This window comes from Panicum virgatum, chromosome 3K (genome assembly GCF_016808335.1).
Source record: "Panicum virgatum strain AP13 chromosome 3K, P.virgatum_v5, whole genome shotgun sequence".
In the NCBI taxonomy this organism is placed as follows: domain Eukaryota; kingdom Viridiplantae; phylum Streptophyta; class Magnoliopsida; order Poales; family Poaceae; genus Panicum; species Panicum virgatum.
The window spans coordinates 19813852-19837792 of record NC_053138.1 but is presented as its reverse complement, the minus strand read 5'-3'; the positions used below and the strand labels follow the sequence as shown (position 1 = coordinate 19837792).

At 46.5% G+C, this 23941-nt stretch overlaps 4 protein-coding genes and 1 long non-coding RNA gene across 5 annotated transcripts; 3 read left to right on the top strand and 2 right to left on the bottom strand.

The window, feature by feature from the left end:
• The first annotated feature begins 224 nt into the window (after positions 1-224).
• LOC120698193 lies at positions 225-1173 on the top strand. The gene has a single exon (XM_039981721.1). The coding sequence runs from the start codon at positions 437-439 to the stop codon at positions 944-946; it is 510 nt and encodes a 169-aa protein (XP_039837655.1). The 5' UTR covers positions 225-436; the 3' UTR covers positions 947-1173.
• Positions 1174-1775: 602 nt separating this feature from the next.
• LOC120698194 (60S ribosomal protein L38) lies at positions 1776-3800 on the top strand. The gene is made up of 3 exons (XM_039981722.1): positions 1776-1932; positions 2553-2736; positions 3560-3800. Exons 1-3 carry the CDS (start codon positions 1930-1932, stop codon positions 3580-3582), a joined length of 210 nt encoding a protein of 69 aa, XP_039837656.1. The 5' UTR covers positions 1776-1929; the 3' UTR covers positions 3583-3800.
• Positions 3801-4396: 596 nt separating this feature from the next.
• LOC120698192 lies at positions 4397-6380 on the bottom strand. Its single transcript, XM_039981720.1, has 2 exons — positions 5507-6380; positions 4397-5433 (listed from the first exon to the last, which is right to left on the bottom strand). Exons 1-2 carry the CDS (start codon positions 6029-6031, stop codon positions 4717-4719), a joined length of 1242 nt encoding a protein of 413 aa, XP_039837654.1. The 5' UTR covers positions 6032-6380; the 3' UTR covers positions 4397-4716.
• A 488-nt stretch (positions 6381-6868) lies between these two features.
• On the top strand, positions 6869-11380 carry LOC120698191 (calreticulin-3-like). The gene is made up of 14 exons (XM_039981719.1): positions 6869-7084; positions 7659-7766; positions 7979-8171; positions 8720-8978; positions 9060-9116; positions 9195-9242; positions 9557-9643; positions 9718-9775; positions 9949-10016; positions 10130-10225; positions 10299-10355; positions 10476-10565; positions 10993-11016; positions 11112-11380. The coding sequence occupies exons 1-14, from the start codon at positions 6994-6996 to the stop codon at positions 11121-11123; spliced, it is 1248 nt and encodes a 415-aa protein (XP_039837653.1). The 5' UTR covers positions 6869-6993; the 3' UTR covers positions 11124-11380.
• Positions 11381-19946: 8566 nt separating this feature from the next.
• On the bottom strand, positions 19947-23471 carry LOC120698190. Its single transcript, XR_005684745.1, has 2 exons — positions 23013-23471; positions 19947-20505 (listed from the first exon to the last, which is right to left on the bottom strand). It is a non-coding gene; the product is annotated as an uncharacterized LOC120698190 (long non-coding RNA).
• Positions 23472-23941: the final 470 nt, after the last annotated feature.

The following is a 23941-nucleotide window of genomic DNA, read 5'->3' as shown; positions in this document are numbered from 1 at the left end:
TAACCTAACCTGCTCGATGGGCCTGGTACCTTCTTTGAGAAGGCTCGGTATATTTCTTGGGCTGCTATTTCCTGGATCGGTTTAGGCCTATGAGCCCATGAAGCAAAGCTTTCAACGTCTCTCTCTATTTGTCCCTTCGCTTCGGCTGCACGCGACGAGAGTGGGCGGAGTGGCAGGCGGGCAGGCTCCTCCACGGCACTAGCCGTTAACCCCCTCGCCGCCCAACGGTCGTCGACGCCGAGCGCCCCGAGCCCTCCTTCCCGCCGCGTGCCGCTCTATTAATGCTCGCCTCCTCGCTCCCCGGTCCATTCATCACTCGCGCGCCCCACCCTTCCCTCTCGATCTCTCTGCTCTCCCCGCAGGCCGCAGCCGCAGGCCCGATCCCCGAGCAACAAGCCATCCGGTGCGGAGCGCGCGCGAGGCGAATAGGTGATCCATGGCAGGCGGGCGCGCGGCGCACAAGGCGTTCCTGCTGTGCAACTACACGCTGCTGGGCGCCGCGTCGGCGTGCATCTTCCTCACGCTCTCGCTCCGCCTGGCGCCGTCCCCGTGCGGCCTGCTCCTCGTCTTCCTCCACGCGCTCACCGCCGTCTTCGCCGCCGCGGGCTGCTCGGGCTCCTTCACGGACGGCGGGGCCGGGGCCGGGGCCGGCCGCGCGCACGCCGCGCACACAGCGGGGGCCGTCCTCGCCGCCATCTTCCAGGGCGCCGCCGCGCTGCTCGCCTTCACCCGCACCGCCGACTTCCTCGCCGAGCTGCGGTCCTACGTCCGGGAGGAGGACGGCGAGATCATCCTCAAGCTCGTCGGCGGGCTCGGCACCGCCATCTTCGTCCTCGAGTGGGCCGCGCTCGCGCTCGCCTTTGCGCTCCGGCTCGACGACGATGGCGGCGAGGAGGAAGCCGATGGCGAGTACTCCAAGAGATGGGCGCCTGGTTACCATGTCTGATTCTGCTCTGATCCAGCACAACAGAGCCTGAAAACTCGAGAGAGACACAAGCAGAAATCAGAAACGAGGAATTTCTTTTTGTTTATTTGCAGATTGGGGATCCGTTCAACTCTTGTTACTGTGATCATGTAACAAAGTGCAAAGGCAAATGTATTGCTTTGATCTGTATTCGTTTCATTCATTTGATATTGGTATAAATGAAAAGGAAAGTTTGACTCGGTGACAAACTGACAATAATGTGCTCTGATCCTTTTCTTTTTGGAGAAATTAGTGTGGTGAGTTTCTTGTTTCTTCTCTTCCACAGATTTGGCTGGCTCTCAAGTCTCTAGCCTCTCAGGCATCAAGCCTCCTGCGAACAGCATGAACTATGATATTCGAGGTAGGCTTTCATATACGATCACTGATATGATAAGCGAACAACAAAGCAAAATAAATTAGAAACCTAGCAGGTTTTCAACTTTCATTCACTAAGCTGAAGAATTTTACTGTGATCCATTTTTTATAACAAATTGCACTGACAGATATTCTCTCTGTTCGCTGTGCTGGTGCTGTGCTGTGCTGGAGACTGCTGCTGGAGTAGTGCGAGAGAAAAATACTACTGGCTGGCTGGTGGCTGGAGGCTGCTGCTGGAATGGTGTGGGAGGAAAATATTATTGGTTGATGCTGGAGCAGAACAGCACAACAGGATGATTGTTTGGGGGCCTTGCGGGAATCTGTGGTCAGTTTTTAGGTTCTCTTGCATATATTTTGCAGTTTCTAAGAATTTCTGCACGGGCACTGGATGGTGGGCCGTTATTCTAAAGTAGTTTGGGCCGTTATTATTTTGCAATACTGGGCCCTTAGGTACGGCCCATAAAAGGTTAGGGTTTCCGCCTTGCTACAAAACCAAGCACGCGTCCGCCGCAGCCGCCGTTGTCTCGTCCTCTGCGCATAGCTAGGGTTGGCGACTGCAGGGCTCGTGGCCTCTCCCAAGCGCAGCCATCATGGTAAATCCCGCTCCTCTCATATCCAATTGCATCTCTTGCTCCTGCTCTTGTTCTTTTTGTTCAGGGTAGATCGACGACTTGAGCATTTTTAGGATTCAAGAGGGCGAAATTTGTACGCATTCGTTGTTCATCCTCTTTCACTAGTGTGCAGTCGATTTGCTTTTTATTTGTGTAAGCTGGTACCTTGTCATCAGATCTAGCTGGCTTGTAGCGAATCGGGTACGTATCCTTCGGTTCTGTAGCTGAAATCGAATTTAGTGCTGAACTGGGGGGCGACTAAACTGTCATAGGAGTTCATACTCCAAATAAAGTGAGACAATTATGAGACCAGAATGATAAACTTTGAGATTATATAATTTACAGGATTCATAGTTCTCAGACGTGACGGGGCGTAAGGGAGCTATACACTGAATTACTGATTGTTGTCCATTAATTAATTTATTTTTATAATGCCATTGAGGAAACACTGTTGTGGATACCAGCTTAATTTAAACTCGTTTAACAGTAAAGTTCTTAGCATGTAGGTTAGTTCCTTACGAAATAGTGATCTGGTGCTGAGCGGAAATGGTAATTTGTTTTGTCATAAGTGGTGGGTTCTGACTTTTTATTGTTGATGGTAGCCGAAGCAAATCCATGAGATCAAGGACTTTCTTCTCACAGCGAGGAGGAAGGATGCCCGCTCCGTGAGGATCAAGAGGAGCAAGGATGCTGTCAAGTTCAAGGTTCGCTGCTCCAAGTACCTCTACACACTGTGTGTCTACGACACTGAGAAGGCCATCAAGCTGAAGCAGTCTCTACCTCCTGGTATGTGCTGTATTGGAATTATTTCCGAAACAATGTAATGTGTAGTTGCTTAAACCCAGTTTGATATATTCTAGTGGCTGGTATGTATCTGGATATCTCCATGCTTAATGGTACTGACCTTTTGTTCCATGGCTTACATATGAAAAAATTATACATGGTGTAATGAAAATAATTGGTCAAGAACTCATGAAATCAAACTTTTGGTATTCATAATGGTAAGCTGTGAGCAGAAATTTTGCACTACCAAGTAACCTCGTCATATAATAGGCAAGCCATTCAGTCGGATTTTCGGCTTCTTATTGGGTTTTGCTCAGATTGCGAACATCATTTGAGAACCATTACATTTTATATACGTGCATCATATGAACTTTAGACAAGCTGTTTAATTTCTATTGCTTTACATGCTTTATTTGACTCTGGTTGTCACTCAGGTCTTTTAGCTGAAAGCTCCTCTGTTCGTTGCTTCAATATTCATAACTCATAACCCCCCATTGCAATATCGATATTTGTAAATGCCGCTTGCAGCTTACTTAGTTTGAGTGATGCAGTAATTCAAATGTTACTGCCGATTGATTATGCCTTTGTGAACTTTATACTCCATGATTGGGCATGCCTGTTTAAACAGTGTTAAGTTATAGGTTGTACGTGCTTTCTTTGATTTTGTTCTAGCCTTCAGGCGCTCTTTTGAGAAGTAGACAAAGATTAGATCGAAAATTTGGTTCAATTGTGTGCATCAGTGCATCTTCCTCCATTGTTCAATTTTTTATATGTATTTTGTTTCAAGTTGAAACATGATACTGATTTTGATCTCTTCTTTTGGCAGGCTTGACCGTGCAGGAGGTTTAAGCTTTGGAAATAGTGACTACAGCACCTGTGCTGGTTGCTTCGAAGATTTGCCAATCTACCTAAAATTTAGTTTTTGTAGGGGACCTCTGAGTGTTTTAAATGAATTGCTGTGATTGAGACAAAATGTTATGTGGAAGTAATATGATGACTGGCGACCCTCCATTTGATGTTCAAATGGACTCGTTCTTCTCTTTTCTCTTTTCAAAACAGCGCATTTGTTAGTTTTGTTGTCAAATTAAATTAGGTTTGCTGAATGGGGATATTGCGAATACCCAACAGCAAGCTAGAGATGGTTTTAATACCTACTCGTATCTCAAAATTCTTATAGGCTAACACGCGTTCATGTGCCTGTTGACCAACGACCAGCTCAATTAGTTTTCTACTAGTTTTTATTTCTCTCTTTTTTTTTAAGGCAGGTGTTTGTCTAGTTAATGTAGATGTCGCATGGCATCACAGGTGATTTCGAGAGTGATTACTACTGAGGGTTACTGAATTAGTGTATGAAGTGCCTCTAGCGCCTTCCGGTAAATGAATCAAGATGTACTGGGTTTGTGCAATTTTCCGTTAGCCAAACACTGTCGTCCTGCGTTCCGGCGAACTGACACTAGCACATCAATCTCCACCACGAACGTATCTTTCAAGTTCAGATCAACCCCCTGGTTTACCATTCATACACGTTGGATGTGCAAGTGTGATGATATAGACGCATTAAGAAGCTGCGACGACCAGAAGGGTTCTTCCGGCCGGGGAGCAGCATGCCGCGGGGCAACGAAACGAAAACACACGTCGTCCCGGTGACATGGCGGCCTCCTACGGCTGGTTCCAACAGCGGGTCTGTAGCCCCAGCCCACAGCCACAGCCACGTCAGCGCCACGTCAGCTCTCGCCAGCCCACTCGACCCCAGCGCTCCATCAGTCAGCCTGCAGCCTCAGCCCACAGCCACATCAGCGCCACGTCAGTTTCTCCATTCCAGACTTAACCATTTCAGAACGCGTTGCTCTATGATTTAAATTGACACAACAAAACTACTTTATTAAATTTAAAAATTTAGAAATTACATAAAAATTCGAAATAAAAATTACACGACAATTTAAAATAAAGAAAATTACATAAAAATATAAAAATTACATAAATCTACTCGTCGTCGTCGTTGAGGTGAAGCTGTTGTTGCAGACGTTTTAACGCTCGGTCATGAACCTTCTTCTGAGCATCCGTCATACCGTCCGTCGAGCGTGAACTGAGTATGTTCCACTGCTTCCACAGTTTTGCTTGAGCGTACTCGTGGGTGATCTTGCAAAGATCTTCCAACTTTTCGCCCATCTCTGCGGAATCAGTAGAAGTATGGCTGCTTGAGCCTACCTTCCCCTTACCCTTCCGCGCAGCCGCCTTCGATCTATCACGACCCGGGGGACGGTTCACCTCCTCGTCGGTCTCCCGAGAGCCGGAGCTATACTCACCGGAAGTTCCGAGACGTGATCTCTTCGACACGTCTATATTCGGCCCACCACCATGCTTCACTGACCATTTCGGCTGGTGACGGACAGCTTCCCACCAATGAAAAAGCTTAAACTCATGGCCAGCCCTTCGTGCATACCTTGCTTTGGCTTCGTCCATCACCATGTCGTCGTCGGCTCCACTTTGCCGCTTCGACACTTCTTGGTTGTATATTGCATTGAACAAGGAGACCCGTGCATTGTACATGGACCAATGATCCTTCAGTTGCTTGGCGGTGCGGTGTCGGAGTGGGTCAGTGGTGGCGTTGTAGGTGTCGCTTATTTGGCCCCAAAAGGTTGGGCCGCTCTTGCTGTTTCCGTCCACGCAATCGACCGAGTGCATCAACCAAGCATTAACCTATACAAAACTAACTTAGTAAAACTATACTTCAATTGACATTAGCGAACACGAGAAACGAATGAGGACGTACCAGTTTCTCCTCGTCTGCGGGCGTCCACTCATTCCTCTTTTTGGGAATGGCTGGACGACATGGTGCGGTCGTACCCCCGCCTTCATTCTCCGAGCCAGCGGAGGCAGCACCTCCAGCATGACCGTGAGGAGCAGATGTCGTGAATGTGGGAGGCGGAGGGTAGGGATATGGAGGGTACGGATATGGAGGGTAGGGATATGGCGGAGGAGCATCGGTCATGGGAGCAGGATATGGATACGGTGGGGGAGCGACTCTGGAAGTGGCGGGAGCTGGAGGATATGGGTACGGTGGGTAGGGATACGATGGGTACGGATACGGCGGAGGAGCACCTACGAAAGCGCCGGGAGCTGGAGGAAACAGCGCTCGGGGTTGCGAGGGTGGAGCAGTCTCCGAGCGGCGATGGAGCGGCGAGTAGTCGAACTCCTCCTCGGAAGCATTGGTACCCGGCGTATGGGTAGTCGAACGCTCGGGGTCGGCGTTGAGCAGGTCGAAGTATGACTGCATATTTGGACTCCAGTTTGCCATGGTGGAAGAATTTGAGAGAGGAAGTGGGTGAAATGGGGAGTGAGAGGTGTGGAATGAGCTCCAACCAGCCCTCTCTATTTATAGATGAGTTGGGGACGAAATTTGTGATTTTTTGGAATTTTTTTCGAATTTTTTGGAGTCCAAACGGTCAAAAACGGCTAATTGCAACGGCTAGCTGACGTGGCGCTGACGTGGCAGCCGTTGGCCAATCACAGAGCGCCGCGTGGCAGCCGACCGGACGCGGGGTCGGTACCGACCGGCCGGGTCGGTACCGACCAGTCGGTACCGACCGCGCGCGGCTCCAACGCCGGTCGGTACCGACCGCCCGGCCGGTCGGTAGCGCTACCGCCCCGCGCTCTCGATTTCCGCGCTTACCGACCGGCGCGGGTCGGTAGCCGGGTCGGTACCGACCGGCGGGGGTCGGTACCGACCCCCGTTGGAACCAGCCTACTGGCCGCCGCGGCGGCTCCGACGAGCGGCGATTCGCTCCAGGGGGAATCGGTGACGCTCCGCTGTTAACGTCGTGCTTCTGCTTAGCGGCCGGCGGGTCTCCGGCCCCACAGCTCGGGGGATGGGGAGTCGCCGTCCACGGTGGACTTTGACAAAGTCAACGTCGTCGCCCGCCCGCGTCGCTGTCCCACATAGCCGGTCCGCCACGGAAGACCGGACCGGCCGGCCTTCACACTGCCGGTCTCCACCAGCGGAGTGACCTCCCCACTCTCTTGCAAACCGACCCGCGTGTTCGCAACAACCACAGGAATGCCATTGCCGTTGGTAACACGGCGCCGAAACACAGTGGCATCACCGTGAATAAACCCTGGACCTAGGCCCCTTCTCGGTTCCCCTAGCTTTACAAATATTCCCTTCGCGGTTCCCAGTTGCCCACCGGGGACTGGTAGTGGAAGGAAAGCTCGCCGCCGTGCTCAGGTCGGGTGAGCGGGCGGCTACTGAGGGCGGGGGCGATGGGCCGCGCCTTCCTCCACCGCGCGCTGGTCCTCTCGTCGCTGCTCCTCCTCGCCTCCGGCGAGATCTTCTTCGAGGAGCGATTCGATGGTACTGTGCCTTCACCGGGGTTAATTTTGTATTCGGTTTAGCTGATTGGCGAGCTCGATTCGGTGTCGGCGGGTGTCCTCGAGGTGCGATTCGACGGCACTGGGACTGTGCCGGATTAATTCGGTGTTCGTTTGTGCTATCCGCTCGTGTGGTTTGGTGTCACTGTCACCAGTTACTGCTGACACCGAGAGATTCAGAAATTTCAGTTTGTTGTTTCAGAGAGTTGTTTATTTTCCTATGCTTTAGCTTTCAAGTAGGCCTTTTTTAAAAAGAAAAACAACCGGCGAGAGCTTTACCGGGCATGCATTAATAGAGGAGTGCTTTCAGTAGACTTCAGTTTAGGCTAGAGAGATTGTTACTGTTAGCTGTGCCTTTTTGTATGCTCCGGCGGTCCAACCTCAAGAGTCAAAGAACAGGGCATGATAGAATGAGAGTCAACTTACGGTTCTGTTGATATGATGTCTTTGCAATCAAGAACTTATCAGTAATCAATGGCGCCATGCTCGAGTTTCTAGTATTTTGGTGCATTTTTTTGTTTATGCTTAATGAAATTGTGCAACATGGTAACATTCAGATGGGTGGGAGCACCGTTGGGTGAAATCTGATTGGAAAAAGAGCCAAGGACAAGCTGGAACGTTCCGGCACACAGCGGGAACCTATTCTGGAGATCCTGATGATAAAGGTGAGTGTCTATTCATGGGTAGACCTACATTATGTGTAGTAAGGGGCTGGTGACCCCTCTCTTTATTTGTTGAGTATTTTGTATTTTACAAAGAGAGGTTCTACTTTGATAGTGACAGTGGATATTTTGGCACTCAGTTTCCGGCTAGATATGCCTTGGGTACATCATTTCATGCATTATATGATTATTTGCACTCGGCAACCGTTTTTCAGGTATACAAACAACTGGGGATGCCAAACATTTTGCTATATCGGCAAAATTCTCAGAATTTAGTAACAAGAACCGAACATTAGTGGTCCAGTACTCGCTAAAAATTGAGCAGGATATTGAATGTGGCGGTGCTTACATCAAACTTATGTCTAGCCATGTCAACCAGAAGAAATTTGGTGGCGACACACCTTACAGGTTGATGTTCTCTCTATTTTTTGCCTAAGAAATGACTTTGTTTATGAGTTTTCTTCATAATTCAAAATTATAGATAACAAATGTGCTTTTGTTTATCCATGAACTCTACATCAGCAATTTTACGGTTTTCATCTCAAAGTAGAACAAAATTTTCAGTAAAACAGGTAGTGGTGATACCTTAGGAGCTCGTGCATATGCCTAGAGAATCACCAATGGTAACTTGGTCATCTGTGGAGATTGATTACAGTTGTCAAGGACAGTCCATGACTTTACCCAAAAGATTATCGACATATTAGCCTGCTTCAAGCTTATAACAGTGATTTCATTAACTGTCTTTTTCTTCAAAAAGTTAATGGGCATCATGAAAACATCTTTACTGGTAGGTAAAACTAGAGGCAAGCCTAAGCAGCACATACCATGAATGATCTAGTGACGAATGTGTTGTTCACTGGTTGCTACCTATTGAATTGAACTGTTAGTAATTCCTCGGTCCGTCTTATCTTCTGCTGATTATTACCTACTAACTGTCTTGATGTTTACTTATGCAGCTTCATGTTTGGACCTGATATATGTGGGGATCAGAAAAAGAAGCTCCATCTCATACTTTCGTACCAGGGGCAAAACTACCCTATCAAGAAAGATCTAAAATGTGAAACAGACAAGTTGACACATTTTTACACATTTATTCTCAGACCCGATGCCACTTATAGCATCCTTATTGATAACCGGGAGAGAGAATTTGGGAGCATGTACACTGACTGGGATATCCTTCCTCCTCGTAGGATCAAAGATGTTGATGCAAAAAAGGTTCGGGATTTTCTGGCATGTTAAAAGCATGTCATACAGTAATTTCAACCATGCCTTTCCTTATACATTGGTTTCTTTCAGCCAAAAGATTGGGATGACAGGGAGTATATTGAAGATCCTGATCAAGTTAAGCCAGAGGTATGTTTTGTCATATGTCCTGTCATAAACATATCTTGATAAATAATTCTCTATAACCTTTTAATCTGCATTGACCAGGGATATGACTCAATTCCTAAAGACATACCTGATCCAAAGGACAAAAAGGTATGCGTGACTTTGAATTATGATTTTTTTAATAATATAAATCTAGTAAAATTTGAACAGTTTAACTGACACTTTCATGCTTCAGAGCACTTTATTCGAACCTCAGTATGCAAATGATACACATTTACTATTTATATTATGAGACAAATGAGGATAGAAAAATGTTCCATTTTACACATTCGAGTTTGTTACCATTGCTTTCCTTTTAAACATTCAGTCACTTTTACTGATTCACTAGCGGGTGGCAATAATTTCTAGACATTCATCACTAAACAAACACAAGATGATAATAGTTTTGATTAATGCTAAATCAGCCTGAGTCATGGGATGACGACGACGACGGTATATGGAAGCCTAGAATGATACCGAATCCAGAATACAAGGGACCATGGAAGCGGAAGGTTTATTTTCTAGACTACTTATATTCACTTTACCTTTTATCCCTCTAATATTTATCATGCATTTCTGCTCTCAGAAAATTAAGAATCCTAACTACAAAGGAAAGTGGAAGACCCCATGGATTGACAATCCAGGTGAGACTGTGACAGACATATATATATATATCTGATCTTCTGCCTTGTGCTATAGTAATGCCCTTTACATATTGTCATGTAGATCATGTCTACTGTTTGTCACATAAAAGTTTTATGTATTTCTCCTGATAGTAACTGTACTGCATCTTCCATGCTCAATCTATCTTTTGCAGAGTTTGAGGATGACCCAGACCTATATGTTCTGAAACCTTTGCAGTATGTGGGGATTGAAGTCTGGCAGGTACCAAACATCATAGTTGGTCAAACACGTGTACCCCATCACAATCCTTGGTTGTATCAAATATTCAAATGACATAAATCCTATCTGAAACTTACTACTACCATAATATACAGGTCAAAGCCGGTTCTGTTTTTGACAACATTTTGATTTGTGATGATCCGGACTATGCAAGACATGTTGTAGACGAAACTTTTGCTGCAAATAAGGAGGTGCACACGACATGTTGTGATCCATGATGTCTCCCACTGGGAACCCTTTGCTCAGTTTATTTATGTACTGCAGGCTGAAAAGGAGGCCTTTGAAGGAGCTGAAAAGAAGAGGAAGGCTAGAGAAGAAGAGGTAAATTAGCATGGAATTGAATTTCGATCCTCTCTCTGCTCTGGTTGCTGTTGTCTGTTAACAATTCTGAAATTCTGAATGTGAGCTTGGGAGGAGTTAACCGGCTTTGCTTTTCCACAGGAAGCACGGCGGGCGCGGGAGGAAGGGGAGAGACGAAGGCGAGAGAGGGATAGGGACCGTGGCAGGGACCATTACAGGGATAGATATAAGGTACATTTCTTCTGTTTGCCATACTGGATCTTTTTTCCCTTTCACAGTTTGGTTTGTCTTGCCCTTGTCATATATTTGGTTTGTCTTGCCTTTGTCATATAGGCTCTTCTTGTCTTGGTATGTAGTTCAATATATTTCAACCCCTTAATTTATCCCTGGCCTTCTTAAGAATTATCTGCCAGAAGTTTCAGGCTTTAGGAATGTATATCATTGCTTCCCCATAGATAGGCAGTATAAACAATTAATACGATGATAATAGGCATGGCCAGCACACCGGTTAAGAATTTTAGACTTCATCGTGCCAGTGACCGAATTTTGGGGAACTGTATGCCAAGTATTTATAGCTGCATAGTCAGTGTCAGTAATATGGTAGAGTGCTTTATACATCAACATGCTGACATATTCTTCCTTTCCTCTGCATTTGCAGCGTCATAGGCACTACGACTACCATGTAAGTTGCAAACCATCGTCATTTCTTATCCTCGAATGCCCATAGTTATACAAGAAAGAGGTATCTGACGTTATAAATCATTTTTTTATGTTTAGGACGAGCTATAGATCTTGCGCCTTCGAAATCTGCTGGGCATCATTTGTTCATCTATGGACTTCATGATTGTGTTAATAAATGTGCCACTTGGGGGCAAAGATATTTGAAGTCCTTAGCCGTGCTGTTACAGTCATGGAGAGCACACGTACAGAATTTGTATGTTGTACACCTGAATCAAACTGAAACTGCGATTTCGTACAGCTTCAAACTGTAACTAAATTTTCATGTTGGCCATGAAATATGAGCTGTAGCCTGTATTTTTCGTGTATTCCCATGTCGTGTTACATTCACGTTGCAGGTTTTTATTTTTAATTTCATTTTTACCGTTGTTCTGCTTTCAGGACAATGAACACCAAGACTAGCTTTGTCCATTTAATGGGCCTACTCACTCAAATTTTTACTAAGCAGTTCACACAGCTAAAATGACCATGGCACTATTTGATTTGGGAATGCTGGAACCTGATCCAAACAAACATCCAAAATTTTAGATTGAACATGGGAGAGAGTGAAAGCAAATAATGGGCTTTAATATCCTGTCAAAAAGCATAGCACAACAAGGTTTTTTAACAATAACAGCATTAATTGAACAAATGTTTCAAACAACAGCATCAGGGCTCGTTTGGTTTTTTCAGTTTAAGTCATAAGTCACGTCACATTGCATGTTTATACACCAATTAAGAGTACTAAACATAGACTTATTACAAAACTAATTTCATAAGTCGTGACTTAATCACGAGACAAATCTATTAAGCCTAATTAGTCCATAATTTGACAACTAATTGCTATAGTAACCATCCGCTAAATATTTATTAATTAGACTTAATAGATTTGTCTAGACCTCTAATTGCAACTTATGCAATTAGTTTTATATTAAGTTGGCATCTGAACATTCAAATTGACATCCGAATATTCGATGTGACAGCAACTTAAAAAACTAAACGAGGCCTAATTGAACAAATATATGTCCTTCTACCAATTAAAACACCAGGTCGAAGAACATCGGGACTTCCAACTTCCAAGGTGAGGTCTTGTCAAAAGTCTGTCATCAGTCATCGAACAACAGGAGAACGTGCTTAGGCACTCCAGCAACTCAAAAGCACCTTGTCCAGGTCATGAGGGAACTGCCCAACGATCAGCAGGTCCAAATGTTGCACCACCAAGAAGGCGCCGTCGCCGGTGAAACAGCAGAAGAGGGCATGCTGCACATGTTCGACGCACCTGTGACTGTGAGTGCAGCTGCAGCACCAGCACTGCCTAGCTCATCGTCGTAAGCTGGCCCTCCAAGAAACCAGCCGCGGGAACAGGGCGACGTGATGTCATTGCCGATCCAAGAAGCAGGGGACGAGGCTCCCGAATCACAGTAAGCAGGAGCAGGAACGGGAGGGGCATCGCCGGCCGTCAAGAAGCTCATTGTTTCGTCCGTCTCACTCTCAGGCATCCAGAACCTATGAATAGACTTGCTAGGAGTGATCTTGTCCTGCTCCTGTGAAGGCTCTGGTTCAGGTCTGAAAGTATAGTCCTCTGTAGCATTGCTGCTGCTGTCCTGCAAGTCAAGCCAACCTTCAGAGCTGAGTTTTTCCTGCGACGTCCCTGCCTTGGATCCGAGAGCAGAATCAAGTAGTGCTGTAAAGCTGCTGCTGTTGTCCTGCCACGCCTCACGGTTATACAAGGCCATACCGCTGAGCTCTTCCTGCGACATCACCGCCGGAACTGGAACAGGGGAATCGAAGAGCCGCAGCCTCGCCTTCAGGGGAGCAGAAGCCAGATCGACATGGCCTTCAGAGGTGGCATGCGACGTCCCTGGAATGGATCCGATAGCAGAACCAGGTATGGCTGTAGAGCTGCTGTTCTCCTGCTGCCACGCCGCTAGGATATACCGCGCCATAGTGCTGAGCTCTTCTTCCTGCGGCGTGACCGCCAGAACTGGAGCAGGGGAATCGAAAAGCCGCCGCCTCGCCATCACGGGAGCAGATGCCAGACCGGCGCGGCCGTCCGTAGCCTTCCTCTTGCGCGCTGATGCAGACGACGACGCGGATCCGCTGACGCTGCGCGAGTGGGCGTGCGCCTTGTAGATCTTGCAAAGAACCAGCTGGGGCTCGCCGCCGCGGACGCGCTCGTGGTCGGCCCCCTGATCCTCGCTGAACTCCACCATGTACCAGTCGGTCCTCGTGCTGCAGCACGTGCCGGCCCTGCGCTTGTACGAGAAGTACTGCCCGTGGCCGACGCAGTTGCCCTCGCCGTCGAGCACGCGCCGGGGCGCGCGCTCCGAGTGCCACGTGCCCTCGCCGCCGCCGACCCGGCGGGACTTGCGGCTGTCGCTGGCGCTCTTGGGCCGCACGTGGGTGAAGAAGAACCAGCAGGAGCCGGCCTCCCCCTTCCTCCCCGGCGGGGCCGGGCGGTGGGCCGCCGTGAGCGCGGCGGGGTCGGCGGCGTAGATGTCCGCGTCGTGGAAATGCGCGGCGGCGGCGGCGGGGAGGGGCTCGCCGGCGAGCTTCCGGCGGAGGAGGGCGAGGAGCCCGTCGTCGGCCGGGGCGAAGGAGCCGTCGCCGCCGGGAGGGAGCGGCGTCTCGGGCGGGGGAGGCATCGCGCGCGGTCTGGGATCGGATCGGAGCGGAGCGGGTGGTGGGATGAGAGCGAGATCGGGAGAGGGTTTAGGGCAAGACCGCAAGAACGAGAAGACGGCGGAAGGGGGGACGCGGAGATTTGGATTTGCCCGGGACTCACTTTAAATTTAGCGGGCCTCGGTGGGGGTTCGCCTCGCGCCTGACTTGCGTCTGACGAAACACGCCAGCTGTGGATCTCCGGCTCGAGCCACCCACCCAGGTTGCTCCTGCGCCGTCGCTTCCTGATCGCACGGCTCGATGCGCGGTCGCGTCGCGCCCCGCGCCCACTGCAAGCGATCCCGACCGGGGTCCTTCCCCGACGCTCTGACATCATCAACTGATCAGGATTCTGTTTGTTTTTTCGAGAATTCTAAATTTTGACCGTTAATTAGAGGTATTAAACAAAAAAAGAACTTTTGAGCGATTGATGAATCTAATGAGACCTTTGAAAATATGATTAGAGAATAATTATTGTAGCATCACTGTAGCCAATCATCGATTACCATTATTAGATTTGTCGCGAAAAGTCATACCCATCCGTAAAAAGATTTTACAAATAGACTTCATTTATTAATTTATGCATGCAAGATTCTTTTCTATAATTGGGTATTCTAGAATTTCTAGAATGAAACCAAACGGGAGCCGGTGTCTTCTTTTCACATCTTCTTTCCACAATGTCGAATCCAGATGTTCTCTGGAAATTTGTTTTGCCGAGGCCTTTTGCGCCTATCCGTCCTGGACGTGGTTTGCATGAACGCACGAGATGACGAGGAGTATGTGTTTGCACATGGACGATCTTTCCTTAAGATTGTTCGTCTAAATGGTCATTTAGACCATTTAAACGTCGTCTAAACGCGACACACTCATTGCTTGGTTGACTGGTTGTTCATGTTTAGGTGTTTATTAGCTAGCCTTTACCTGTTGAGTCGACAACTGTTCAAGTTGTCTAACGACCATGTTTTAGCCCGTGCATATATGTCGCTTGTGCGAAAAATTCAAGAACCAAGGAAAATCATTGCTTCAATTCTGCTCAACGCAGCCCAACAGCTCTCTTCGTCCTCCTTGAGCTCACGGTGCCAACCGATCTCCTCCTCCTCCTCCTTCCTCGTGCTCGTGAGTCGGGTTAGAGTCTTCGGGTTTGGAGGTTCGGGATCGTGGTTGGGGGTTGGTGGTGTTCCCCAGCTGTAGAGGAAGGGCCTTTGGGCGGTGGTGACGGTTGTGAGCATGGCGACGAGCAGGGCAGAGCGAGCCGTCGCAGCCATCGGTGTTAGCTCTACTACGTACTGATGTCAGGTCCATAGATGAACAGTGTGGAATAGTAATTTGCTATTGATTTTATCATAAGTCGTCAATGTCAGCTGACTTCAACCATTGCACATAACTCCGCCCCTAGCGACGAGGCGGCGGGGGCACCGCCGGCTGCAAGTGGCTGAGGACAACTTGTGGGCGGGGTAGGTGGTGCTAGTGGTGGACCTGGAGGTGGAGCTTGTGCCGGAGCTGGTGGTCGGCGGTGGCGGATCGACGAAGGGCGCCTGAGGACAGGCCCGGTCCTGAGTTTTTGGTGGCCCGGGGCGTAACTAAAAAGAGAGGCCCCCCTAACAATACTATGAACTAATAATAACAATAACAGTAGTAGTCAAAAACACTTTAAAGTGTCCAAAACAACATTTATATCATACAATTTATACACATTAGCTTAAAATTTCTTTTAGCATTTCTCAATGTGAAATCATCGATGATGGCATTAGTGTTGATCTACCAATAATTTATTCTCAATGCATAAAGTGGCCAAACCATTTAATCTTTTTTGAGATATTACGGACCTGAAATAATTCTTCAATAGTTTTAACTTTGATGGGTGTCTTCTAGATGACATGAGGGCTCTGAAATTTTCAAAAAGATAATTATCACACGTAGATATAGAGGGTAGATGCTAATAGATGAATTCTGACTTCAAAGACGAAGGATCAATGAAATTTTCAAAATGAAGGATCAATGAAGGGACGCGGGCGGCGGGAGTCGCAGGAGCCGAGGAGGATAGCAGGGGCGAGAGCAAGATGACAGTCGTTGTGGGTAGTTTTGTCTCGTGGGCCGGCGGAGCATTTTTCTTCGGCGATAGCTAAAAGTGTTTAGGTGAACACAGTGGCGGAGTTACGTGGTTCCATCAGGGTCAGCTGAGTCCTGTAAAATATTGTTAATCCAGTGGAAAACACTGTTTATCACCACTAATGACTCCGCAGTCTCCACTGCTGTAATAAAGATGACCCCAGTAACTTTGATGGCTGGCTTCGCCACTGGGTGAACTCTTCTCTTCCAAAACAATTTGGACCCGAGGAGATCCGTTTCCAAACGGTGAAATAGTTGCCAGGGTAGAGAATTAGATGAAATTCCTATTCATTTTGGGTGGACCATTTTGGATTGAAAATGGTCATCGTACTTCTTAGACGCGGCCGAGCTGCGATCCAAGGTGGCCTCTTTATCCGTGATGCAATTTTGCAGCACCACACCAGCAGCCATGGGCCGGTAAAGAAAGTAGGCCCCCAAACAAGCAAGGCGCCGATTCTACCCAGAGCCCATTTCTGCGCTCCAGTTCAGCGAACCCGTTCGCAGTAACTAATCAGCGCTAATCTTTACCTACGAATCCTGGCCAATTTCCCGGCCTGTGAGCGTGGCCACGTCTCCCGCTTTTCCCGGCCGTCCGATCGGCCGGGCGAACAGTCTGGATCTTCCGTTTCCTGGTCATTTTGCAAAAAAATCCTCGGACTTTACAGAAATCAACCCGCAGCCCAACCTCTTTTCTTAGAAAATTTTGCAAAAAAACCCTCAACTTTTTCCGGAATCAACCCGTAGTCCAACGTCCTCTCAGTTCTTTTAAAAAAAAACCTCGAATTTTTCAGAAATACAACCCGCCACCCAAGTTTTCTTGGGCTGGCTTGCCACTCGCTCCGTGGGCCTTAGTGGGCCGAATTCGGCCCAAAGCTGGTTTGCCTTATCTATTATTCTTTTCCAATTACAAATAAATTTGCTCAAACTTTGAAATTGCGTAGCAAATCACAGAAAATCATAAAATAGAAAATTAAATTGTTTCGGAATTCTCAAGAATATATCTATGCGTTGGATCCATAATAGAGTATGTTTTACTATAATTTTTTTAACTATACACTTTTGCCTATATTTCTAATGGGCAAATATGATAGCTTAATACTAACTCCGCTTTCCCACCTTAACACATATTTACCACCATTCTTCAACCACAACAAACATAACCAATAAACATAATACATATATCTCAAAGCAAAAAAATGGTACTTATATAATAAAAGCAAGACAATTTATCCCTCAAAATATATAGAGAACAAAAAAATAAAGTTGACATATATAATCACCGGTAAATGATAATTTCCAATTAAAATAAACAAATACCACTAATATACTACATAAAGAATAATTCAGATAACATTAATCGTGTTCATATACCTAATTACAAAGGGGAAAAAACACTTTTATGGTACACAAAGCAATAGCTCAAACAATAATTACGAGTATGCAAAATTTATCTTTGGCTGAACTAACCATCAACTTCAGTAATACAACGGGCATATCCATTGCGCCACGCCTACGACAAATATGGTCCATTCGATTATGATCAAACGGCTGGACAAAAACTAGCGCATAGGTTAGTTTCCCGAAGCTTCTTGAACTCACGCAGTGCTACTCCAGCAAGATAGCTAGGGACCCTTACCCTTCTGCATCTCTAGGAACTTGACCCTGTGATCAGGCCAAAATAGAATACAAGATGAGCCACGTCGCCGCCCAGCCGGAACACGAGATCTTCCGTTGGTCAAGGATTAAATCTCTAGACTTTTCCAGATCCCATCCCAAATCGATCCATCATGCAATTCCATAAATCTCACAAACTCTTTGCCTTCTGCAAGATCGCAACTCTATCACAGCTTCCCATCGTCTTGAACTTACATAGAAATTCCTTCCCCATTAGAAAGCTCGATCTAATCTGGAACAAAAGTGAAATAGTATTATGATGCTTAATGTTTTCCCATCTTATAACACTGGCTCACCTCACCGGAGGGCGCGGCAAAGCCGCGCCAGGTTTCTAGTCTTATCATTAATTGTGGCAAGTTACACTCAAAAAAAAATCAGCGCTAATCTACCACTGGTATTCCTGAACCCAGCCCTCTTAGAGCATGTATAATGGTGTAGACGGTGGCCGTCTATAAGTGTATAGAACACCATATACAGACAACAAAAAAGACAACATATACAGTGGAGTGTCTATAAGCCTATCTAAAAGTTATTTAATACAAGTATCGACACATAATACAAGATGATCATGTCTAAATTTGATTTTTGTATGTCTTTTTGTTGCATGTTTTGCATGTATGAAATAATACTTTGTGAATCAAATGAAATGAATTGTGTCGTCTGGTGCACGTGAGATAGAAAAGCAAGATCATAGGGCTAACCCTTCCTCTGTTCCAGGGCACAAACATAGGGCCCTACACTATATCACAATCACAGGGCACTGCTCTCGGAACCAAAAAAAAGAGAGAAAGAAATACACATGCAACTAGTAAACAACCAAAGTTGGCAACCTGAAATGGTCAGGAACCTGAACAAGAGAGAGGACAGTAGGACACAGGCTCATGATGTCAGTACTTAGAGCAAGTTTAATGATACTTAGAGCAAGTTTAATGACCGGTGACGAGCCGGCTGGGAGAATCCATGGCAGAAAGAGAATGTAGGGGAGAGAGCGCCGTGGGCGCCTCGCCAAACGCCCGCTCCCAGTCGGCGGATTTGCGAAACGCGGCTCCCATTCGCTGGCCGTCATTGTCGGGCATTAAATTCCAGCAGGGCCCGCCACCACCGCGCACGCCTTACAGCCAGCTGCCGGCGAAATTACTAGCGTTGCTCTTAGCGCAGGCTCACATGAGGTTTTTGCCACCATCGTCAGATTCGATTCGCGTGCACGCTGCCGCGGGGAGCAGGGGATCCTCTCGCGGCCGTCGCCGGGTGGAAACGGATGCTACAACGCGGGAGAAAACGTCTGTATAGCATGGGAACATGAGCCGGTGCCGTCGTCTGGTGAGACGACGGCATCGGCCGGTTCGTCATTTCAGCGCGTGGAAAAATGTAAAAAACCAAACATAGTCTAATCAACGTTGTATATGCCCTTATGTCAATCTCAATGGGAATGTTATCGACACAGTTACCAAAACAGTAAACTAGGTAATCGAGTAGGAGGAGTGTCATGATGTCCCATGACATTCTTTCTCATCTCTCTTCGTAATAAGGCTGTCATGTCAGCAAAGTTAATGTCCATAACACTCCAATGACAGTTCCACTGAAATTGGCCTTGTATCCCTGTTCATATCCTTATCATAACCTGATGCGTCTCCAAACGCCACCTGATCGTTTCTTGCCTCTATCAGCAATGCCACGCCGTTGCTTGTTGCTCCATTAGAGCACCTCCAGTCCTTGTTCGGACTCGCAAAAGCAGTCTTGCCGAACCAAACCACGGTTCGGTCTCTCTAGCGTCAACATCGAATAGTGGGGCTCACATTAGAAAAAAAATCGTGATCCTCATCTGTCCTCCCCTTCGCGCGAGCGGGTGGAACTCTCCTAGTCGTCTCTCGTCTCGCGTTCTTCCCTTCCCCGTTCCTCTCTCTCCCCTTCCTCACATCTCATCCTAATCCTTTGAATCAAGCCATGGATTCTAAAATTAATCCCACGAAGAGAGTAGATCAGGTCAATTCACATCTATTGGAGCAGATGAGGGAGGGGCAGTGCTCTACTGGAGCAGATCAGGGGGGAGCGGGGGGGGGGGGGGAGCTCCTGTGGCTCCCGACCGCACGGCTGGCGACGCCGCGCTGTTGGGGTTGGGGGCCGCGCTCCTATGGCTCACGCCCCCACACGGCTGGCGACGCCGCGTTGTTGGGGTCGAGACCGGCAGTCCTGTGGCTCGCACCCGCACAGCCGGCAATGCTACTGGCGCTCCTGTGGCTCGCGCCCGCACGGCCGGCAACGCCTGCGCAAGGATGGAGGCTGACGGCCATCTACTTCGATATGTACATGAAAGGTAGTTTTTTGTTGTCTCTAACCTCTACTATAATGTTGTAGTATTTGGGATGGTGGTATTTGGGATAAAAAAAGTTGTAGTTCAACCATAATAATGCAGTTCACAAGACGATTTCATACGATTTCGAAGAGAACTAGTAATACAGTTACATTGCAGTAAGAATAAAATAATTTGAAATGGGTACAATATTTTTCAGTAAATGAAAACGTAGACGGATCACTAATGATGTTGGTTGCCTCCAGATTTTTCCCAAATATGCTCATTCAAGTCATTCTTGAGTCGATGATGCATCTCTTTGTTCCGAATAGCTACGCCTATCTCTAGTACCCTATCAAATCCATGAATTGGTGTGGCAGTCCCGCCTAAATTAATCCGGCTTAAGTGTGCTAACCATCACCGAAACGGTAACTAGGGTTAACACGTACTTAAAACGGAGTAATCCGGCAGTGCTGTCGGGTAAAATCCCGATTAAACCACTTGAAACAGGATCGACAAAGCAGTTCAGAGTGTGCAACATTCCGCAAATTTTACAGTACAGAGTATAAAATTGAATTATTATTATTACAAACCGAGTTTGAATTCATAAAAGTATCACAGAGTTTAAGTTTGACGGAAAACGAACGATGGTCTAGCAACGAAACAAGACGTCATGATGAAGCCCGTACATGACGTCAGCCACATCCTCAGATGTACTACCTGAAAAACAAAGCCACAAGCAAGGATGAGTATACTAATACTCAGCAAGGCTTACCCGACTAAGGGTATACTTATCCCTTTATCTAGACATGCAAGACTTTTGGCTAGAGAGGTTTGTTTTGCCGAAAAACAGTAAAGAGTAGATCCTTAATTTCATATTTTATCTTTCAGGTTCTAGTTCAATTAACCATTCTAGGTTAGCATATATCCAATAGCATACATGGTGGAAACAATTATCTTTCATCATCCAACCAACCATATTCATCATCATCTTTCACTTCTTACTCTATGTAACAGAAGGGTTAAGCAGTCCCAAACCGTGAGAAGCGGACGATTCGAATCGAATTTGTTAACCTGGCCAGGCAGACCTAACACACACGCATGGGGATCGACGTCTCGCTTCGCCCAGGCGACTTTTCCCCTTTCTTCCCGGGTTGTGGATCAGGGTCACCCACCTCGACTACAAGAATCCACGCCACGGTACGACGCCGGGTCGTGAGCCTTCTTGCACTCGCATGTGGCCGCATGAGAACAACGTTCAAAGAGGGTGAAAGTAAAGTCCACTCGCCGGGCCAATCAGGTACTTAAGCTTACTGATTACCATATTTCTCGGTATGTGGTTAGTACGTTCAAAAGCTTAACCACCACTACCACACACTGCGGCCTTATCCATTTTCACTAAACAGACGGGGTATCACAAGTACCACAACCCCGCCCGTGAGCCTTATAGTTGCAGCATGTAGTAAACATTCAACTCCTATAGTTCTCGCGAGTGACAGGAAATCACTCGACTTCTACCGAATCATTAGCCTAGCCAACTAGCGGCCTACACATACTAGTGTTCAAGCATAGGTACCTAGGATCATGCAGCTAAGGTTCCAAGCAACTCCTGTAAACTTAAATGCGCAAGTATATAGGAACAATAATAAGTTGCATAAATTTAAATTAGATATGACATGCTCCGGGGCTTGTCTGGGATTAACACTAGGTTAGTGTTAGTTAAAGGATAATTGCTCGGTGAGCATCTTCCTTCGGTCGTGCACATCGGAATCCATCCATCCATCTTTTAGACGTGTCCACCATTTACCGTCTTCTGGCTCGGCTTCAACATCGCATCCTTCACGTGGTACATCTATCGTACCTAAATGAAATGCAACAATGCATATGTATGAATGCATAGTTCCGAGTTGTTTAGCGATTTAGGTTTTATTAATTTTATTTTAAAGACAACCCACTAAACCTACTTAGCATGAATAGACCCGATTAAAGCACTACCTTACAAAACTTTAAGAAATAACACGAGAAATATTTTACTAGGTACTACAGGTCATAACACGACTAAACCGACTAGTTTCATATTTTATTTTGCAAGTTACAGAGTATAGAGAAAAAATAAGTCAAGCTAAATCTATATTAATCAAGATTTATTTATACAGAGAGTTTCAGAATGTTTTTGGGTCTCAAAATTTTATCAGAGCCCACACTAAGCATGATAAAACTACAGTAAAAATTTCAGCATTTAAAACCATTTACAACTTCAGTAATGCATTTACTTATGTAACAACATGCATAAATAACCTAGCTAGTTTCTGTTAAGTAGACATGTTCAAACTTTTTGTACAGTAACTACATATCTAGAATGTCATTCTCTGCAAAAATTCATATATAAATATGTAGCATAAAGACCAGAGCAAAAATGACAAACTAAGCAAGGTGATATCAAGAGTAATTAACATCTCAGGTTCTACTCCACATTTGACCCTCAAACTTGGCATGCAGGTTCATATACCAAAAACTAAATAAGGGTATAAACTTCAGATTTTTCTAAGCACTAGAACTATTTATCATGAGATAACACTATTACATGTGGATTAAATCAAAACCATATCTAGAGACATGTGATGGCTTTAAAACTTGTACTGCACTGTTATTTCGGGATATTAAGTGTACATAAAAAGTTTCATCCATAAATATTCATTATAACATCAAGAAGAAAAAAAATGCAAAGTATTATGCTAGATCCAACAAAGAGTAGGGTTACATCTAGTTACAAGTCTTATCTGGTGCTCAAATTTTTACACAGAGCTAATCATAGTATGAAGTAGCTACTCACCAAAAATCATCCATAGATACTAAGTAGAACTCCTAGAATAATTATAGCCTATGGAATTTAATCTTTTTCCTAGATTAAAAAATAAGCAGAAAATAAATATGTGTATGTACTGAAAGTTGTAGATCTAGTAACAAAGAACTCAGATCAATTGAGTTTGCATTTTTCCGATTTTTCTACGAATTTATATCGATTTTACAAGTTCACTGCTTTGGAAAACAAAAAGGAAAAAGGATCTCTTTTTGCGCAGAGGCCCCTGGACTTCTGTTTCTTCTCAGGGAAGGTCCCTGGCGGACTGGACAGAACAGGGGAGAGGTTTGAGTGGTGTTTTCCAGTGAGGTCCAGCCCTGGAGGCGAGGGGAAAGTTGGGGAAAAGGGAGAGGGGTTCGTGCCGCACCTTTGGGTGTCCTTGGTTCGCGGGGAGGAGGTCCGAGGCGGCGGCTCCACAGGCGCCGGCGGACAGTGGCAGAACTGCGCCGTGGCGGTGGTGTTCCGGCGACCATGGATGGAGGTGGCTGGGCTTGGGAGCTCCGTTGGGGCGAGGTGAAGCCGTTACCGAGGTTGTTTTGGGCGGGGAGAGGGCGGAACGACGAGCTCGACGGCGAGCTGCGGACGGCGGCGATGCTGTGCCGTGGCGGCGGTGTTCCGGAGGCTCTGGACGGCGGTAAGCGGCCTTGGGAGGACCAGTGAGGACTGACGAAGCTCGCTAGAGGGTCGGTTTTGGGGAAGGAGGGGCGCAGGGGGGAGCTCTACGGAAGCAGGGCGACGGCGGCCATGGCTCATGGCGGCGACGTTCCTGAGTGCTGGAGAGAGCTCGGCTCTGGACTCTGTGCGAGGAGGGGAAGAGGAGAAATCGAACTTGGCTTCGTTGGGTGGTTAAGCGGCGACGAGACAGTTCGACGAGGCGACGCGTGGTGGTGCCGGCGACGAGACGGCGACGAACGGCGTGAGCAGAGAAGGAGATGGAGTTGATGGCAGTTCTGTAAATAACACGAAGTCCCAAAGTCCAGTTCGTAAACTCAGCTTTTCTCCTTCTTCAAAGCTTCAAACGAAAAACTTTTGAATACCAAACTTGCTTAAAATTTCGAGATCTACAACTTTCATTTTAGGAAAAAGTTCATTTGAGGCTTCGTTTGAAAGATAAAATTTGAAACTTGAGTACATTTGAAAAGGTACTATATGCTTCGAAATTCAAATTTTTCTTCCATTTTTGTGTGGCAAATCGAAAAACTTTGAACACAAAAGTTGTTCGTCATTCGAAAACCTATAACATTGGTTTTGGGCAAAAATTCATTTGAGCAACAGTTTTAAATTCATTTTTAATAC

Bases quoted from the DNA above. Each gene is read 5' to 3' on its own strand.
- LOC120698193 (XM_039981721.1), top strand. From the start codon at position 437: ATGGCAGGCGGGCGCGCGGCGCACAAGGCGTTCCTGCTGTGCAACTAC.
- LOC120698194 (XM_039981722.1), top strand. The intron at 2,737-3,559 runs GTATGTGCTGTA...TTCTTTTGGCAG, and splicing joins GAAGCAGTCTCTACCTCCTG to GCTTGACCGTGCAGGAGGTT.
- LOC120698192 (XM_039981720.1), bottom strand. From the start codon at position 6,031: ATGGCAAACTGGAGTCCAAATATGCAGTCATACTTCGACCTGCTCAAC. The intron at 5,434-5,506 runs GTACGTCCTCAT...AGTTTTGTATAG, and splicing joins CCGCAGACGAGGAGAAACTG to GTTAATGCTTGGTTGATGCA.
- LOC120698191 (XM_039981719.1), top strand. From the start codon at position 6,994: ATGGGCCGCGCCTTCCTCCACCGCGCGCTGGTCCTCTCGTCGCTGCTC. The intron at 7,085-7,658 runs GTACTGTGCCTT...GGTAACATTCAG, and splicing joins CTTCGAGGAGCGATTCGATG to ATGGGTGGGAGCACCGTTGG. The intron at 10,017-10,129 runs GTACCAAACATC...CATAATATACAG, and splicing joins TGGGGATTGAAGTCTGGCAG to GTCAAAGCCGGTTCTGTTTT.